Genomic DNA, 21,058 nt, shown 5'->3' on the forward strand with positions numbered 1-21,058 from the left:
GAGCTCCAAGCTGTCAGCCCAGAGCTGGACACAGGGCTCGAACTCAACAACGTGAGATCATCTGAGCTGAAGTCGGACACTTATCCGACTGAACCACCCAGGTGCCCCTATGGTAATTCTTCAGATACATTTGTTCTTAATATTTTCAGAGTAACTTTGAGACAGAACTAATTAAGTAAAATTGGGGAAATTAATTTTAATTTTTTTAATGATTTATTTATTTTTGAGAGAGAGAGAGAGAGCAGGGGAGGGGCAGAGAGAGACACACACACAGAATCTGAAGCAGGCTCCAGGCTCTGAGCTGTCAGCACAGAGCCCGATGCGGGGCTCGAGCACGTGCACCGTGAGATCATGACCTGAGCTGCAGTGGGACACTTATCCAACGGAGCCACCCAGGCATCCCAGGAGACTAATTTTAAAATATTGGGTAGGTAACTATCATTTCAGGGATCAATTATGGCTAATTTTAAGTGTTTAGAAGGCCATAAAAGTCTCTCTGTTGCTCTTGTATTTGTATCAGGGTCCAGCTGGGAAATAGATTGTACTCAAGAGTTTAACCGAAGAGAAGTTCATTAAGGGACTATTTGCAAAGGAGTGGGCAAGATCGAGGGAATAAAAGGTGTCTGTTGAGGTGCTCAGGTAGCAGCAACAGAGGGCAGCCCTTCCCACGGTGGACATGAAGGAAAAGTCTAGGGAACAGGACCAGCAGTCAAGAGGTGTGGCAGGAGCAGAAGGATAAACACCCTAACTTCTCTCGTCCTGCTTTCTGATGTCCCCATGCCTACTATTGGCCAAATCTGATCACAAACCAAAGAGCAAGGGGCCCTCGTGAGACTCTACATGGCAAAAAGGGCAGAGAGTGACTACGGGAGTGAAGAAGCAATCTGCACAACATCCCATTAAGTAGTAGAACAACATACCATGTTCATGTTCTTGTTTTGTAAACAACACATTGAGACCCGGTGACTTTTTGACACATTTCATATAGTTAGTGCAAATCTAACAAATATGTGTCACAGAGTCATTAGGAGAATTGCTATTGTTTACTGGGGAAGAAAAAAAGTTCTAGAACCTCAGCGATAGAACCTTAGCTTCTCACATAATGTACAGCTTGATCCAAACTGCTGTGGACTAAATACCTTATTTAATCCGTGTATCTTTGGAGATATAAACTCAGAGAGAAGTGTGATTAGATCTTATCCAAAAATTAATAAAACCATTTGCCAGTCAAAATCAGAAATAGAGTGGACAACTTTGGAGAAAATGACTTACATGTTTATAGACAATGTTAATTTGTTTAAATATTGTATTTTGAAACAGTAATTATTTTTATCTGGAGCATATTGACAAATTTAAATTCCACCACATTCTAGAGAACCCCAGCATTCGGGAGGATGAAAAACTTAGGAGCTTATTATATTCTGAATGTTATGGCAAAGAAAGGATGGTTATTCTGAGATTTCAAATCAGAACATATTCAAAAAAATCAAGAATCAATCACGTAACTTACCATTCTGAGCAGATAGAATACAAATTGAATAATCATATATACTTGGACAGAGGTGGATATGTTATTTAGTGTTGATTTACAGTCTGTCATTTTTATTTAATTATTGTGATTATTCTTAATCGTTATGCAGCAAGAGAATTGTTGAGGGATCAAGTTAGTAAGATACTGTAAAATATAACTCCATCGAGTCTTATGCAGTAATAACAATAAAGGTGAGGGACATCCTTATAAAGTGAATCTTTTCATAATTCCTAGTAAGCATGGCACCAAAGGATGCAGAACACTTTTAGGAGTAAAGGTTTTTATAGTAACTAAAATAATCAAAAAATAAATGTATAGACCACGGCTCACAATATTGATATCATGCTCAGGGAAAGAGAACTGGTTCGTTTCATTTTCTTTTATGGTGGAAACCAGTCCTTAGGCAGACCCAATGAAGAGCCTCTGAGAAGGGGTACAAGGCAGCCCATCCCACCCTTGGAGTCAGAAAACCTGGATTTAAAAGTCCTCCTACTCCCACTGCTCCACCAGTGGTTGAGAACTATCACCCGGAATCTGGAAATCCCAAGTCTTTTCCTGGAAATGCATTTATTCAAGTTAGTTGAGTTGCTCCTTGGGTTGTTCATTTCCTGTAAAATCACTTCATCTTATGCCTTTGGTTTTTGAAATGCAAATGACAGTCTTCTTTCCAGAAGTTTGTCATGGTTCCAAGTCTAAAATTATCTTTAAATACTACATGCATCTATTTGTTTCCTTTCAAAATTCACTCACATCCATTTCCCTTACTACCTTTGGTGTCATGGGGCCAGTAGGAAGTTAACAGTGGCAGAAATGGTAAGTACGAGCAAAAGTCAAGGGAAAACACCCAGGTGACACACAGGACATAGTAATATCCACCTAGAAGCTGTAGTTAATTTCCCTTCCAGATGCTCCCTCTGTCAGGTTTGCAACAATTTCTTTTTCTCTGATTTCCTTCTATCACATGGATATTCAAGGGTCATGTTCTACCTTTTCCAAAGAGGCAAACATGGGAATCGAAGGGAATAAACAAAGGCATGAAGTACCAAGGCTTCCTTCTCCATTTCCAAAGCAAGGGAGGACATGATGCAAATTTCTCATTAAAAACATCATTCTCACCCGTGTGAGTAGGGTGTCCTGAGATCAAGCACAGATTTTAAAGCCCGATGGGAATTTTTAATAAAAATAAAATTGGGTTTCGGAATTGTCAAAGTGTCCAAAACACGGGTGTCCAAAACATAAATATGAGTATCAAACAAAAGCTGGTGAAAGGAAGGAAAGTATCAGAACAGGCATGAGTATAAGAAAAGTTACAGAGGTGAACGCCCCGGTGAGAAAGTCAGAACAAGCAAACTCTTTCTCAGGAGACAGTGAAAGCAGGGGCGTTCTGGTAATACCTTGTGGAGACATCTTGTGGGATTCCCCCAGACCTTAAAACACTCAAACTGCCCCTGGTCAAACAATAAGCCACTGCAACAGCAACTGATACAATCAAAGCATAATACGCTGGGTTTTTATTGCATCAGTATGGACACAGGTGGTGTTACAGTCATTCATTTTTTTTAACATATGTATTAAATACTTATTAAAGGAAGCACGGAGAGTCTCTGCCCTTGTGGCATTTACATGCTAGTCAGCAAAGGCTGAAATCAAGTAATCTGAATACTATAAGGTCAAGTAGATAATGGCTACAAGCAAAAAAAAAAAAAAAAAAAAAAAAAAGTAAGACGTGGAGTAGAATAGGGTTCTCAAAGCATACTTGGGCATCGTGGAGGGTCCCGAGACTCTTTCAGGGTGGCTGCAAAGGCATGAGTTTTCACAAAAATCCTACGATGTTATTTGCTTTTGCATGCTCATTCTCGCCCAGTGAGGGTGAAGGCGTCTCACCGGAGCCACGTCACAGGGGTTTTCCAGAGGCTACATGGTGCGCGATGGCATCATTGTCATCTGTTTCAAAGATCTTTCGGTTTTAATACAGTGAATAGCATTCTCTATCACCCATATAAATAAAAGCTCTTTGCAGTCCTCAGTGATTTTTTAGAAGCATGAAAGTGTTATGAGAACTGCTCCAGTTTTGAAAGAATGATCAAAGGGCCAGGAAGACCTCCATTGGGAGAAGATGTTGGATTAGGGACCTGAACGGAATGCACAGCCAAGCCCTGCAGATTTCTAAGGGAAAAGTCTGTGATTTGTGGCAAATCACACACTGGTTCTTTAAGTTAGTATACTCCATAAATAAATTAGTTTTCAGCATTTAGCTTTTAAATTTTGTTTCCTGCTAAACTGGTTTCTATTAATTTTCTATTTCTTTTCACAATTCTTGATAATAAGAAATATGGATCTATTATCTTTAGGCAATTAATTTATGAAGAAATATATATAATGCTTTTCCTCTGTGTGCTACATTAAGTTTTTTAAATGGTAAATAATCTGAAGATAAAACTTTACAAGGAAATAGTTGGGAATTGTAATGAGCTATAAAAAAATACTGTTCTATGATTATAACATCATGTAAAATCCCATGCATAATAAAATTCTTGAGCGATACATTTTAAACTAAAGTTATACATTTGAAGTTCATTTTGTGGTAAATGTCATTTTGTTAATTCCCCTCTATTGGTTACAGCTGTAAAGAAACTGAGTTGTTGCATAAGTGTGAGTACATCACCGACCTTCTCTTTATCCATATACAATAGGAAAACTTGAAAAAGCCCACTGATTAGGACAATAGCATTGGTTGAATCTAAATCAGTTTAAAAACTAAATGAGTACTTCTCTAATCCTGGGACCACTAGAGTTGTAATTTTCACCTAAAGCATTGCACACTGAAAGCAGCTGCCCAGACAAACTTGACATTCTGCAGACAGACTTAAAAATCAAGTGTAGAAACACACCTGTCCTCGGAATAATTCCACATCACTCGGAGCTTCCTTGCATAACAAGCTTCTCGAGCTTTTTTCTTTGGTTAATTCTAGGAATAGTGGATGGGCTTAACTACCATTTTCAGGGAAATTCCTCAGTGAAATGCCTACAGTTGAGCTTTGAGAGTTACTAGTGAAGATTAGAAGAAAATAACTAGTTTAACACACCACGAGCCACCTGTATTCCAAGTAAGCTTAAGCTGACAAGTTTTCCAGAATTCACAAAGAAGAAATGGCCACTCTAAATGAAACTGATTAGTAGTTCGATTTAAATAAAAGTCAATATTTGTACTCTATAAAGTTAACTTGCAGTTAGATATGACCAAAATGCTATGAGCTTATTAAAATCAATTTGATAATCTTACAAATAATTGACAACTTCTCATTGATTTTGTGATTTATAACAGCCCATTTGTATATGTCTATATAATTTCCACCAACTATTTCCTCTATTCTTGGTCAACATTTTTTTTATAAAGAAAGATGTTCTCTTTCTCTTCAGTTGATGTGGCTCTGAGAGTTTACGCTCATTTAAAGCACAATAACACTTAACCTTCAAATCCGTCTTAACCTCCCAGAAAGACTGGAGAATGAGAGGGTAGAAATGAATGCATATTCTGTCAGTTATAGATGTATGTGAATCTTGGTGGCGTTATCCTTCATGGTCTATGTAAAGATAAGTTTTTATATCATTTTGACAGACTCAATTTAGCCTAAGAGTAAATGTTTCTAAACTTCCTGACAAACGTAAATCTAAACAAAGCTGCCAAAGTCAGGTGTCCAGTCCTGAAAGGGTCTGTCTCAGTTTGCGTGTTTATTATTCCTTTGATAATCCGGAATTAACAGCCTCAACAGAACATTCATGGAGTGCCTGTCTGAGGCATTGCCTAATTCTAATGGTTTATTTTAGTGCATTCTTGTTAGTAACGCTTTGTTTTTAATGGTAAAAATGACCCTTTGGAGTTAAATTGATAATCACCCCTTAGAAACCTTGTCTTTTTTTCCCCCTAAGTGTATTTATTTATTTTGAGAGAGAGAGAGCGAGAGCGAGCAGAGAAGGGGCAGAGAGAGAGGGAGAGAGAGAATCCCAAGTAGACAACATGCTGTCAGCACAGGGCCCACCATGGGGCTCCATCTCAGGAACGATGAGATCACGACCTGAGCTGAAATCAAGAGTCAGATGCCTAACCGACTGGGCCACCCAGGCGCTCCTAGAAACTGTCATTCTTGTGGCTTCAACTTCCACTATTGATGACTTTGGTAGCTCCGTCTCTGTCCTCAAGTCTCACCCACGTGCAATCAAACTTTGATCTTGGAAATTGCCAGGTTATATTTGAGCCAGTACTAAAATCAAGCTCAGAGTCCCTTTCTAACTACATAAATCCTCACCATCTCCTTCTGCTCTGTAATTTAAAAATTAAGCCCATCCTTCCATAAAACACACCCACTAATTTCTCTGCTTGGGAATGCCACGTCGTTGGGAGTTTCGGCTTTCCCACCCTCACCTGTGAGTGTGTGTTGTATTCTGGGACAGGTGCTCAAGTAAAGCAGACCAGAATTAGCAACTCCCGATAAATCACCTTAGAACTTACAGATTCAGAAGGTACGTGCGTGATTACGCCAGTGCGTTACTGTCTGCTCGCTTTTCTGGAAAGACTTACTCTGCTCTGTGCGAACCTCCCGGGCCCCCACTGCAGTGCTCGCAGTCAGCTACACAGTGGAGTCATTTTGTCTCGGCTTCACTCCTGCCCTCTTCGTCACTAAGTCCCCGTGAGCTTTTCTTTCAAAACGTCTCCCAGCTGTGCACCTCTCTCTCCCTTCCTCAATTACAGCGGGTTTTCTTTCTCTGCACTGCAGGAAATTCCCGGTCCTAGTCTCTCCAGTATCTAAGCAGTGTCCTGCTGCCTTCATGGTAAATGTTCAGAATTCTGGGGCGCCTGAGTGGCTCAGTCCATGAAGCGTGCACCTCTTGGTTTCGGCTCATTTCATGATCTTGCAGTTCACGGGACTGAGCCCTGCTCTAGACTCTGTGCTGACAATGTGGAGCCTGCTTGGGATCCTCTCTCTCCCTCTCTCTGCCCCTCCCCTGCTCATTCTCTCTCTCTCTCTCTCTGTCTCTCTCTCTCTCTGTCTCTCTCTCTCAAAATAAATAACTAAACTTAAAAAAAAAAAGTTCAGGGGCACCTGGGTGGCTCAGTCGGTTGAGCGTCCGACTTCGGCTCAGGTCATGATCTTGCAATTTGTGGGTTCGGGCCCCGCGTCGGGTGCTGTGCTGACCGCTCAGAGCCTGCAGCCTGCTTCGGATTCTGTGTCTCCCTCTCTCTCTGCCCCTCCCCTGCTCATGCTCTGTCTCTCTCTGTGTCTCGAAATTAAATAAATGTTAAAAAAATTTAAAAAAAAAAGTTCAAAATTCTGCTTCCATCCTATTACCCTCCGTCTGGAGAACCCATTGCTCTGTGATACTGTACAAATCTCCCTGTCAAATACTTAAAATTTCTCAAGAGTCTAGGCTGCTCAGAGGGTTAAAGCAACCCGGTGGGGGTAGGATGAATTCTCTCTGAGCCATCAGGCATCAAGGCAGGCTGCAAGGAGGAGGTGACATTTAAACATCACTTTAAGGATGAGTTTTGATATTGACAGAGAAATGAATTTTAAGGTGAGGGGACAGAGAGAACCTTTGCTTTCTCATCTCTTGGCTCTGACGACTAGGTGTTGTTTGGGTTTGTTTTCAATTTTAAGCAGGCCACTTTAATGACCTATGCCTTGAATGTCTCATTTGTAAAATGAAAGCTCACGAGGTGTTGAAGGGAACCATTAAGTGATACCTGGGATAGTACTGGAATAAGGTTTTCGGGACAAACAAATCCCAATCAAGGTTTTGTTATTATCAGACCACGTGGCTATGTGATTAGATCTAATGACTAACTGAAAACGGACATCTGTAAAGGAGTTTATGCTTTTGCAAACATTTTCCCATCCATTGTCTCCTTAGGTGCTCAAATTTGCCAAGATTAACATTTGTAGAGACACAGTAATGGAGTGTGGTTAAGAACACACGCTCTGAAGGGGCGCCTGGGTGGCGCAGTCAGTTAAGCGTCCGACTTCAGCCAGGTCACGATCTCGCGGTCCGTGAGTTCGAGCCCCGCGTCAAGCTCTGGGCTGATGGCTCGGAGCCTGGAGCCTGTTTCCGATTCTGTGTCTCCCTCTCTCTCTGCCCCTCCCCCGTTCATGCTCTGTCTCTCTCTGTCCCAAAAATAAATAAACGTGGAAAAAAAAATTAAAAAAAAAAAAAAGAACACACGCTCTGAAGCCAGATGCCTCACCTGCAGGCAGCCCTGGGTGGCCTCAGTGCCCCTCTCAGTCCTGTCCACACAAGCAGGATGGGTGGAGGTGCCTTCCCACCCAACCGATGTCAGCTGTTCTGGACCGTCCCCAGAACCTAGAAAGTACTCAGTGAGGGTTAGCTTCTATTACTGACACATCAGTATCCTCATCATCTCTGCTTTTATAAACATGGAGGTCTACTGAGTTCTAGTTCTGGATTCTTTTGAACCCACCCCATTGGCATGACTGTGACCTACATAATGACTTAGGAAAAACGCACTGCAGGTCTCTGGCCTTTTCTGTGTTATTGCAAAGCATGTAGCTGAATTAAGGGTTACTGTTTTCTGAGATCGATATTTAGAAGGCAAGAATGAACAATTCCAGAAGTCTCTTTAAACCTGTGCAGAATAAGTGCATATAATCATGAAAACTCTAGAATTTCTAGCTCAGTTAGGAAAAAGCAGACTATATATTACAGTATATGTGTTAATACGACCTGTGAGTCTGAATTTTTATGTACAAAATTAGCCTTTCAAGCTTTCTACCTGCCTAGGCTGATCTCTGCCCCACTGACGGTGGATAGCAAGCTTCCCCAGCCAATACCGGAGTCTCGAAGGAGAGGTTCTTTGGGGGCGTACCACAGTCCGAGGCATAGAGCTTTCTCCTGCAAACAAATTGGCTTCTCTTTAGGGAAGAATTTTTCAACCTTAATATATCAGTTTGTGTATAGGACTTAATACTGCTTGGATACTAAACAGCACCTACCCCTAGGCTTGGGGATAGAAGATGAGGATCTGAGTCCCATCTTCGTTTTACCAAGTGCATGACACTGGCTGACCAACCCTTCAGCCTCTCCACACCTCTGTTTGCGTTTCTGAGAATAATCAAAAAGATTCAAGGATGGTTGTTTTCACAGATTGCTATGTGGTCTCTAGTCAATTCATGTATGTGAAAGCACACAGAGATATTATTGAGATACTGGTATTATACTCAAGATGCATTGCTTCAGGTACCTTTCTAGGTTCAATGGAAGGTTTTATGTCCCTCTATTCTGCAGTTCCCTTGGAATTTCTCCCCTGTGTCCAGTTGGATTATTGTGTCTTGATCAGATCAAGGATGCATATAATCTTGAATTTTAACTATTTACCAGGTAATCATTTCACCTCCTCTTCCCAGTCCCCCCGAACTGAGTCATATTGAGCAGACCCCTGGGCTCAGCTTTGAGGACTATTCCACCCTGGGGAAGGTCCAGAATGGTCAAAGAAGTCACAGTCAATGCCCTAGAAATATGCTTCCCATACCAGAGGGTAGCTGTTGCTTTCTGTGACCTACTAAGACTTGGAGATCCGCTGTTGCTCATAGTTTTGGTTTCTTCTGGAAGAGTTAATTGCCCTAAAGGCAACATTCCATTTCCCTAGGTGGAATTTTAAAGCCCAGTCTCGGGGCGCCTGGGTGGCACAGTCGGTTAGGCGTCCGACATCAGCCAGGTCACGATCTCACGGTCCGTGAGTTCGAGCCCCGCGTCGGGCTCTGGGCTGATGGCTCGGAGCCTGGAGCCTGTTTCCGATTCTGTGTCTCCCTCTCTCTCTGCCCCTCCCCCGTTCATGCTCTGTCTCTCTCTGTCCCAAAAATAAATAAAAAACGTTGAAAAAAAAATTAAAAAAAAAAAAAATAAAGCCCAGTCTCTCCCCACCCCCCACCCTAAGAAATCCTCTCACATCGTCCTTATCCCCCAGCAGAATGCTTCATATCCTCAGGACTGTGGTCTAATACTACCTCTAGCCCGAGCCTCTAGGCAAGACTTGATGAAGGAAAAAGTTCTGTAGAAAAAAAACAAATCATAATTTAAAATCCAGAACTGTGAATGCTTTCGAAATCCCTGGAAATTTTGTATTTTCTACCTCAATGCACAGTAATGTTAATAAAGCAAATCAATAGTTAGTTATATGTAAATTTTACTTCCATTATAAAGTAATTAAGGATTATCCTATAATTTTAACCTTTTTCATCTTCTCATATAGCTTTGCTGTTTAAAATTGGAATGAATAAATGCTGTTCATTTGAAACCTAGTGAGCAATGGAAAATCATTCTAAAAGGCACACAGTGTTTCGGCTATTGTGCTGACTGTTTCGTCCTTGCCAGGTGATATGTCAGTGCTGTAATATTATGATACATTGCTCATTGTTGCAATTACCTTTGTCAGAGTGCATCTAGGTTTCATGCTTGAGATGTGTGAACAAAGTCATGAGATGGAGAATCTCGGTTTGTTTTCGTTGAGTATTGATCAAATACAACACTGATTCTATAAAAGATGAGCAGATCTGATTATTACGTGATATGTATTTCAGGAGCACATAAATCACATTTTTAATTGAAATTTCTTTGCAAAGGGACTTTAAATTGCTACCTTTAATATCCTGCCTGGAAGGCATTTGTAGGTTTCTGGTGATGATTTTATGAATCTCTTCAGAATTTACAGAATTGTTTCACTTGCTAACTTCATAGGCAAGAAAGTTCATCAGAGCAAAGTCATTCAGTCTTCCTCAAAGGCAAATAACCGGGACTCACAGTTCTCTTGCTTTATAGATTGTTTCACTGTGTACATGAAATTAAAGATTTTATTTTGTTTTGTTTCACTTTTACTGAAGTTTCCAAAGGTCTGGGCACTGTGGTGTTTCAACTTTCACTGCCCTGGAGATGCACTGTCATGGGGGAGGGGGTATGGCCAGGACAAGCCATTACCTAGGGGCAGAGAGAAGTAACCAAGGGAGGTCTCTGTGGGAAGCCCCCCAGTGGCAAGTAGAATGGTGACCACTGATCTTAAAGGGCCTTCCCTCTCTCACGGTGGCTCACTCTCCTCGCTGAGCTGTGATCTTCAGTAGGGTAGCGACCAAGGGGAGCACCTTTGGCCACGGTCTGTAACTGTCCCCCTCCCCACCATGCCTCCCTCTTCTTCCTTCTTGCATTTAGTCCCATCTGCCTCTGCCCCCATCACCCTGGCTCTTCTTCCTTCCGAGGGTTCTTTCGTATCTCAGTCTGCCCCTCACCTGGGCCTCTTGACTCTGTCGGTGCCTTGAAGTTGCCACAGCAGCAGTGGGGACAGTATGTTCCTGGCATCCACAATGAAACTCTGACTGCACTCCCCATAGACACATCGTATTTCTGGTGATTAGGCCTATAATACCATCAGTATGGATTAAACGATTTTTTTGCAGGCTATTGCAATCTTCACCATCTGGTATATACTGTTTGCTTGGGACTCTATTTTCTAAATTACAAGAAAAAGGATTACGATTGTACTTTTGTTATGCCCTTCATGATGAAATTGGGACTGGATGGGAGCATTTTTATATCCTTGCTTGACTTTTTTCCAGATTTCAAAATACCCAGTCTTACCTGTGTCCGTGAATTGGCTTATTATTCAATATCCAATGATGAGAAGGTATATTTGCATTGTTTAGAGTTCTCACCAAAGAATTAGAGGGAAGGAAGGCGGAAGAAGTTCTTAAATGGCAAACATTATAGGAACTGATGCTTTTTGAGAAATATACATCACTTTTATACTATCGCGTGTCAAATCTGTGGTTTCATTCGAAACATGAAGCCATGTTATATTCTTGAAAAGAAAGAAGCAGGGAACTTGAAATCTGGCCACATTTATCAGGAACGATACTATTGTCTAAAATAGCCAAAGAGGGCGATTAAGGGTGGATGATGATTACAGCGTGGTCTGTGTGTATATAATTATGCTCTATCAAAAGAGGGAGAGACTTTGCGCTGTGGTTCAGATAGCATGAGAAAGCTTGTGTTGCCAAGTCCTTCCCACCCAACTCCTCCTTCCCACCCAACTCCCCCTCCTCACCCCAAACCCCTCTCAGACACGCACAAGTGTGCTTAGGCTCTTTTAACCCCCAAGACGAGTCGGTAAAACATTCGATTAAAGACATTTGCTTAGGGGCGCCTGGGTGGCGCAGTCGGTTAAGCGTCCGACTTCAGCCAGGTCACGATCTCGCGGTCTGTGAGTTTGAGCCCCGCGTCGGGCTCTGAGCCTGGAGCCTGTTTCCGATTCTGTGTCTCCCTCTCTCTCTGCCCTCCCCCGTTCATGCTCTGTCTCTCTCTGTCCCAAAAATAAAATAAAAACGTTGAAAGAAAAAAAAAATTTAAAAAAAAAGACATTTGCTTAAAAAGAAAGTGGGCAAACTCTCACAAGGAGCCCATTGAAATAGAAAGGAATACAATAAAACGCACTTTCTCATACAAAGTATAACTAAATAGGACGGCCAGGAACTGAGTCTCATATCTCCATCACTTGTAATATCAGCCACATTAGCAACACCAATTTGAGCACTGTATCTTCTCATTGTTCTGCACACGGCTGCGATGGCAAAGATAACCAGCCAGTGGCTGCTTATTCTGTGAGATCAGGGTGAATTCTGCATTGTTTGAAGACCTATTAATATTTTAAACACTGTCTACCCTTCAGGCATTGAGGTATTACATCACTATTTATACAGCGCAATTTGCCACTGCTTGGAAGGTTTCGAGCACTTTAGCATCCTGATAATTAAGTAGGAGATAGAATTATATTAACACAATTAACATGAGCCAAAAGGTAGACTTTTAAATTATTTCAAATGTTTCTGATATTGTGTAATCCAAAAATAACTCCTTGATTAACTAATTTGTCTCATAAGAAATGTCTCTATGTAGGTCAGGATGAGATCACTTGAAAAAACCCGACTCTTTTGAGAACTTTTAAACCGCCAAAAAAGAAAAATCTCATTTAAGAGCTGGAGTCAAATTATATGGTCATTTTAGTTCTCAGAATTCAAAGCATAGATGGCTGGAATCATGCGCGTGTGATAATTCTAGGCTACTCTCAATAAATAATACATGTCATTTCTGCTTCACTGAGGCTGTCACTTACTGCTCTAAATGACTTTCAATGCAGGGCCCAGCCTGCTCTCCCAGAGTGCACTTCAGCTCAATTCCAAACCTGAAGGGTCCTTCCAGTATCCGGCCAGCTACCATAGCAACCAGACCCTGGCCCTGGGTGACACGGCCCCTTCGCAGCTCCCTGCCCGAGGCGCGCAAGCCCGAGGTGCGGCCCACGGCTTCAGCCAGGTACGTGTGGGAACGGGGGTTCCACGGGAGCAGGTGGGGAGCAGGGCTGCGAGCTGGCCACCGCGTTCCCTCCTCCCCTCTTCAGGCATGCCCGGTAACTTGGGAAAGTTAGGAAAGATGCCTTCAGGGCTGTGAGTGAAGGAAATGAATGATCAAATACCATTATCAAGTAACACCGAATTGTAGATGTTTTCTTGAGGAATGTCTGTGGATCACTCCTGCTGTCTACTTTGTACAGGCTCATCTATGTGAATGTGTGTCTCGTTACTATTTCTGTGTCTATATGGGATATAAATATGACAGACACTCCGAGTTTGTGAGTGCACCTGGAACCAATTTTTTCTCCTAAAAAAAAAAAAAAGCATGAAATTATTCCTTGGGCATAATCGTATCAAGGAACATAGTATTAATGCATAATCAAGTACACGGAACTCTTCTGTAGATAACTGTGATTAGTTTAGGAGTGGTTACACGTTGTCAGGTTTGATTTTGAAATGTGCCTGTAATTGTTTCTTTAAAGCCCCGCACTTTCTCCTGTCGTTTCACAGCACAAATTCATCAGGTGCAGTTGAGATCAGCTCTTGGTAAAGAGAACTAGCTCCTCACCTGAATTTGTTTTTCACGCAGCGAGATGTAAGCGTTATTTACATGTTAATTTGGGGGTGCAGGCTTTAGTTGACCAGCCCACCAGAATTAATGTATTGATTGGAGGGCTCTCTTCTCTTCAGCTACTTTAAACTTACTGTAATCTCTGCATGTTTGGTCCTGGAATGAAGAACCGGCCACCTTCAAAGTAGCCCTTTAAGCTGATGAGCTTCATGTCATCCTTTCTGCACTAACGCTCGGGACCTCCGTACCCCGTTACCTCCGCCTGGAACAGTTCCCCAGCTGCACTACCCATCTGGGGGCTTCCAACGACCAAACCCATCCGTTTCTGTTATCAATTTATCGTTACTACGCATCCGTGGATCTTTCCACCTAAAAACTGAAAGCAACCTGAGGGCAGGGCCATTTTCCTCTTTTATCAGCAGCCCCTAGCCATCCCGGTGGCCCTCTGGAAATGTCTGCAGACAGGTAGGAGGTAAGGCGAGCCAGAATGGCATGTGGTATAGTCACCGGGAGATGCTGATTTTCAGTGACATGGACACAGAGAAGCATGAACTGAAAAGTCTCAGTGCATTTCAATTATTAAATTATTGCCCTGGCAATATGTTAAAAATACGATTACCTCCTGCAGGCAACACCCTTGTCCGTCAGTGGCTTTGTGACTTTTACCTTCTTGGGGATGCCAAGCACAGGGTATGTGAATAAAAGGGAGGGGTAAATAAAACATTCCACTGAGAAGATTGGCCGGCTCCCCCTGTTGTGGTGCAGTGTGTGACCCTTGTGGTGCTTGATTTTTTTTAATGTTTATTTATTTTTGAGAGAGTGAGAACGTGAGCAGGGAAGGAGCAGAGAGAGAGGAGAGAGAGAGACAGACAGACAGACAGACAGAATCTGAAGTAGGCTCCAGGCTCTGAGCTGCCAGCACAGAGCCCAACGCGGGGCTCAAACTCACAGACCGTGAGATCATGACCTCAGCCGAGGTCGGACCCTTAACCCACTGAGCCACCCAGGCACCCCAGGATCACTGTTCTTTAAATGTACTGGTCTGTTCTATTTCCCTGAAAGAAAGATGCAAGGATATGCGAGGGAATATCTAAAAATGATTTTTAATTTATTAGAAAAAAATCATACACACATGCATTTATCACATATACATAATACTGCATATTTTTTCATTACCTACGAACATTCATTATGTGATGTTTGAAACACTGGGTGTTGTCAGCATAGGAAATATTGTTAGATTGTTTTTTAATCTAATTTTATTTTATTAAGAGATAAAATGGAAGCTGTGATTTCACTATGTAGATGTAGATTTTTTTTTTTTCTCAAAAGCATCCCATTCTTGAAAGGAACTATTTTTCTCCTTCTCATCTGTCTTCTCTTTGACCATGATACAGTGATTGTGGTAGAATGCACTCAATTTTGAATTCTTTGGAAGCAAGCAACTATATTACACACCATCTTTTATCCTTACATCTGACTATACTTCTAGGTCCAAGAGGCCACATTCAGAAATGAGGAATATTTTATACTCAAATTAACCTGCGAAGGTTATGAATTTAGCTTTTACCAGCCTCCTAGAACTTCTAAGACACAAAGGTAGCAAAACAATAAAGTTCTATCTTTTAAAAAAAAAATATCTTGAACTCATATGACTCATGTTTGGCTTTTTTTTTTTTTCATAAATACCTAAGACCTCTGTAATTTGAGCTGAAACACTGAATCAGTTTCTTTTTTTAAATCTGTATTACCATAGCTGAGCATCATGGAAAATAGAAATGTCAATATAAAATGAAAAATCAGTTAACTTCTCAACTCATCTGTGAGCATCTTCTAAGTTCAATTCACACATAATTGTATAATGACTAGCTGTTAAAGCAAAGCTTTCTTATAAAATTAATAGCTACCATTTATTAAGCACGCAGACGTAATCTGTTTTACATGCATCATCTTATTTCATGCCCACCACGGGGCTGTATTAGTATCTACACTTTAAAGATGGGAAAATTCAAGCTCATCACATTTAGAGATGTTGTCACACACCATTTTAAGGAAGCAGTGGTAAAACAGGGCACAAAATCTGGACTGAGCTGAAGCCTAGTGATTCCAGCACTGTTTCATAGGTTTCCTTTTATTATTGACCATTTCAACACCTTGGATCTAGTAAGAGGTCTATCAATGTGGACAAGCAGTATGGCGGTTTATCTACTTCCATGTTATAGAAGTTCTGCTTGGAGCTAATTCTTTCATCCAGTACTTAACATGGGAGTATAACAGTGGAAACTCAGAATGACAGGATTGGGCCTCACATTAAAAGTCTGCTTTAAAATTTAATCAGAAAATGTAACAAAGTTGTAAAGATATCAAAGCTATGTATTTGAAGTCATCAGAGTTATAGTTTGAAGACGTCTATAAATGTGCATGTTCAAAGCGATAACTTAGGTTTGAGCCAAAAGTGACTGGCATACTCATTTACTCTGGCAGGTGGGTGGATGGAAAGTCTGAACATTCAAAGCAGGGGGTTGTTCTAATCCACTTGATTAACAGGATTGAGGCTGTTGACAAATACCTAAATCTTATTTATTTTACTAAGTGGTAGATCTTGGTACCATGATTTACTTTTAGCTTTTCTGTGCTGCGGTAGGAAAGTCATGTTTTATTGAATACCCTGTAGGACCTCTGACTTCAAAATAATGTCAGAGAAGCGTTGAACAAGTAAACAGTATTTTTATTTGGCTTTAGCGTTATACCTAGAAAGTAGGGGCACCATTTCCCATTCCAATAGCATCCCTTTTGTTTAGATTATCTCGAGAATCCCTCTATTCCAGTGGTTTTTCAGAGCCCAGTGACACATTCTTTTCAATATTCTGACTGGTGCGAAAGCTCATTTCTTCAAGGCTGGATTAATTTTTAGAATACCTTGTAGTCTGAAAGTGCCAACGGGGCTAGAGAAATTCAAATTATTGCCAACAGATACCAGACCAAGTTAATAAGGTCAATAATCAATCAACACAAAAACATTTCTTTTTTTTTTTTTTTTTGGTTGGTTGGTTTTTTTTTTTTTTTTGTGGGTCTTAAAAAATATGTGTAATTCTAAAGTAAAGCAAATGGTTTTGTGTCTGGCTCATAAATCATGTCACCATGCAATGTCAAAGGAGTATCATGTGTGTTCAAAGATTCTAATTTCAATTAAAAAGAAAAAGCTCTGACTTATTCAGCAGAATAAATGTTGGTGGAGTGACCATCACCCGCTCTACACCAGACCCTGGCAATACATGCATCACCTACATTGCCCCATCGTATCTGCAGATAAAACTATGAGTCACAAAAGGTGCAATAGAATATTGATTCTCTGGTGTTGCTCTAACTACAATCCTTGGAAGTCCTTCCCCTCAGACACTAGGTTGAGTTTAGGAGACTGGGAGGCATAGAAGGTAAGACCCTACCTATCAACCCCCAGGGCCTTTCTGGGAAGTAACATGAGCCAATTTATGGTTATTCTTTCCCCCACCTTGCAGTCTCCATGCCCCAGCCTCTAATCAGGCTGTGTAGATAACCTCTCCCTCCGTTCCTCCGTCCCTTCCTCCTCCAAGTCAACCTTGTCCTTTATGTAACTCTCCTGAGGTGCCCCAGTTACATTTGTGTATCTATGGGCTATTTTTTTTTAATGTTTATTTATTTTTGAGAGAGAGAGAGAGAGAGAGAGAGAGAGAGCGAGCAAGCAGGGGAGGGGCAGAGAGAGAGGGAGACACAGATACCAAAGCAGGCTTCAGGCTCTGAGCTGTCAGCACAGAGCCCAATGCAGGGCTCGAACCCACAAACCGTGAGATGATCGTGACCTGAGCCAAAGTCAGAGGCTTAACCGACTGAGCCACCCAGTCTCCCCATCCGTAGGTTATTCTTTAATGCATCTGAGACGCTTTGTGTGCCTGTTGTAAGCCGTGTGCTGTCGTGTGTGCTTGGGAGAGGGCAGGAAAGAAAACAGACACAATCCCCGCCCTCAAGGAACCTACATTCCAGCAGCAGCAAATGAGAACGCAGAGTATCGACACGGGGAATAAGTAAATTACGTAGTTTGTTAGAAAGCGATGATTTCTATGAGGAGGAAATGACGCAGAACAGGATAAGCAGGATCCAAAGTGTGGGACCGGGTGTGGTATATGGGGCCTTGTGCAGAAGGTAAGGATTGGGAAAGACCTGAAGATGGGGAGAGAGGTCGCTGTATGTAGGGGTGCCGTGGGGACACCAAATACGATGAATGGCTCCCGGATGAGGTGGCCTGGCATCTTGATGGGGCAGCAGGGAAGCTAAAGCAGGTGCAGGACTTTTCAAAGGGGCTGGAAACCCAGCCCGTTATTGTCAGGACCTTGTGTTTTACTCTCAGAGGCACTGCATGGCCTGACGCAGGCCTTGAGAGCATCATTCTACCGTATCACGTACAACGCCTGTAGTTAGTCACACAAGAGTCTGTTTCTTCCGATCAGACTGCCTTTGCTGCCAGAGTAGGAACCACACACAGTTGACCTCCACATCCCAAGTGACCGGCCCAGGGTTCACCAGGTGTCCATCAGGCTCCTCAAACCCCAGCCTCCCTCTTTACAGTCGTACCACAGAGGTTGTGGGTAGAGAGCCGATAGAGAAGCTGGCTCTCCTCCAGGCTTGTCTGCTTCCGCTCACATCAGATTCCCTGTGGATCGTATGAAATGCATCGAGGAGTCGCTCCAAAAATGTCGGTGTCTCCCCCATGTGCAAACATGAAGTAGTCTCCCCGAGCATTTCTTCCCTCAAAGAAACAAAATGTGCAAGAGAGAAAGTATACCCCTGTATAAAGGGCACTAGCAAAGTAGCATCGGACCCTCAAGGTTTTAACACCGCTCTCATGTTCTTCCGCAGAACTGATGTAAGTAGGGGCGTATTTATAATTCTAGAAAAATGCCTGCTCGCTGTAGGAAAGTCAGAATCGTATGCTGGTTTGGTAGAATAAAACTGGGCAATAGTGGATATATCCTAGAAAAACAGTAAGCTTTCTCAGAAGCAAAGTTGCCATTTCTTTTTTATTGGGGCCGCTTATTTAATGTGGCACCGACTTTTATGTCTTAAAAGTGCTCATGTAGACTATATCGTAATTATAAATATGCCATCTGCCCACTTGGGCCAGCGCCCTGGTGTTTGTTGAATTTGGATCATCTCTTACAGGTGGTACAGTCTCACATCAGGACGATGTGAAGGTCAAGGGGGTGGAGAGCTCTGGGGATGGTGGCTCAGTGGACAGAGACCCACGTGGTGTAGAGGAGGAGCAAGTCCCCAATAAACACCTATTTATTGACCGCTGAATGAAAAGGGTCATACAGACAACTGGGGTGACATCACTCCGATTTGCTTCATTATGAGCAAAGTCGTTGTCTGGTAACATTGATGAAGAGAAAAGTCACCCATGACCTTGGGAAACACAAAATTACATGGATGCATTTAGCATATATACAGTGCATAGCATTTAGAGGAGAAATCATGCCATTTTGTCTATTTTCCTTGACTTGTCTGTGGGAAACTAGCGGTTCTTTTAAGATAGTTTTCAGATGACCACCTATTGGAAATCTTTCCTCATTGCGCCACTTTAAAATCTTCCCCCTCCATTTTCTGTTTCCAGTATAAATATATTTAGTCTGGCTTCAGTAGGTGAAACATCTCTCCTTGCAGGGAGGGTGTGTGTTGTACTATAACATTTCCTCTCCTAAGTAAACATTTGATTTGGCTTCTTGAAGTAAATACTGAATGAACCTCTTGCCGAAATAAACCGTTTTTCTTGGTAGTATATTTTTCCCAAGGCCCGTTTAGTTTTTTTTTTAACAGTTGCCATCCAGAAACCCTCCTTACATATTCTTTAAGACAAATTTATATAAGTCGCTGTTTTCTTTTTCTCTCTTTTCTTTCCATTCATAGAGACTTTTAATGGCCATAGGAAATACTTTTCTGAATATTTATTGATAATGGCCCTAATCATACTTTTATTAAGTGGAGGTCAGAGGATAGGAAACCCTCTTTATAGTATCTGGGAAACCTTGGAAAAGGGCTCACTTAGTGCCTCCTTCTCACTTGAGTGACAGACATGATTTGCAAGAGCAGTGCTCTCTCCCTTTGTCTCACACTCGCTCTCGCTTTCTCTCATAATTTTGAGACCCTCCTGCAAAAAGAAAGCAGTGAGTGCGGTCTCCATTATTATCTCAGAGATTATAGCTCTTAGGGTCCTTTAAATCAAATTGTCCTCCTCTGAAGAAGGAATTTCTTCCCAACTCCTTGGTTGTTACAATTACTTAAGTTTACTTTGCTCTGGGTATCACCTTTTGCTGTTACGACAAGGTCACCGCCAGGTAAACCCTGTGCTTCCATTCTCATCCAGCAGTGATGACTCCAGGGATAGTGTGAACTGTGACCAGAAGCTGTCTCTCTTTATGTTTCCTGTTAGTTTTTACCAAAACCAGTGCTCCTCAAGGGAATTGCTGGACAAAGGTCTTCATGATTCTATTTGGCTATTTCCAAAATCAAACCTTTGTCACAGCACCAGGCTTTTCTACCTTGGGGATTATTTTAAAGAGTGACATTCCTTCTAAAGTTAATTTCAAAAGAGAGGTTATCAAAATTGGGGGGCGGGGGGCAATGGTAGTAGTGCTCAGGAAGATGTATTTCATCCCAGGGAGTAAGTTAGTTCAAGGGCACAAAACTTTTGGGGAATGTCGATTCATTTTAATTATTTTGTACTGTAGGAACATTTCTGATAATACCTCAATGCGACTGCTTTCTGGAGGTGTGATTTCTTCTCTTTTCCAAGTTGTGAGGGTCGACGGCTTTGTCATCCTGAGCACCTGAGTGTGCTGACCTAAAGCCCCATGCAGACTTACTCTAGGAAAGTTCTCCGTGCTCTCAGATATTTTAATCAATAGCATGTAGCTAATATTTCTAAATCGTGTTACCAGATTGTTATGGTTTAGAAATGTATTTCTTCAGAGACTTCATCTTATGGGACACCTGGGTGGCTCAGCCGGTTAAGTGTCCAACTTTGGCTCAGGTCATGATCTCACGGTCCGTGGGTTCAAGACCCGCATTGGGCTGTGTCCTGACAGCTTGGAGCCTGGAGCCTGCTTCTGATTCTGTCTCCCTCTCTGTCAGCCCCTCCCTGGCTCTCTCTCTCTCTCTCACTCTCTCTCTCTCTCTCTCTCTCTCAAAAATAAATAAACATAAAACATTTTTAAAAGATGTCGTCTTAAAGCCATGTCCTATTTATTTAGTATTTAAACGCTATTCAAGCTTCTTAACTCATCAAACAAATATTATTCAGTCATTGCTTTTATTCTCTTATTTGCCTCAACTGGCTGCCCACCCCTTGCTCACTGAGTCAGTGTTGTCTCTGTGTGTGTGTGTTCTTTGGCGCCCTGGCCCTGTGGTGTCTCCCTTGCTTTGAAACGTGCTCACCGGCTTCGCCTCTCATTGCCAGTGTTTTTGCCCAGGACCTCCGTAGTCACCACAACCAGGACTGTCTGCACCATGAATTATTAG

The 21,058-nt window shown here is 42.0% G+C and overlaps 1 protein-coding gene across 2 annotated transcripts in view; it reads left to right on the plus strand.

The window, feature by feature from the left end:
- Nucleotides 1–21,058, plus strand: part of CTNND2 (catenin delta 2) — a 777,587-nt gene that overhangs the window by 353,047 nt on the left and 403,482 nt on the right. For both annotated transcript variants that reach the window (XM_047074403.1, XM_047074404.1), the window contains exon 5: nucleotides 12,726–12,898. In XM_047074403.1, the coding sequence (XP_046930359.1) occupies nucleotides 12,726–12,898 (173 nt within the window). The remainder of the gene's footprint in view (nucleotides 1–12,725; nucleotides 12,899–21,058) is intronic.

The sequence above is a fragment of the Lynx rufus genome, unplaced genomic scaffold (assembly GCF_022079265.1).
Source record: "Lynx rufus isolate CCGP_SWC_20201006 ecotype Redwood Valley unplaced genomic scaffold, mLynRuf1.p SCAF_1, whole genome shotgun sequence".
In the NCBI taxonomy this organism is placed as follows: Eukaryota; Metazoa; Chordata; class Mammalia; order Carnivora; family Felidae; genus Lynx; species Lynx rufus.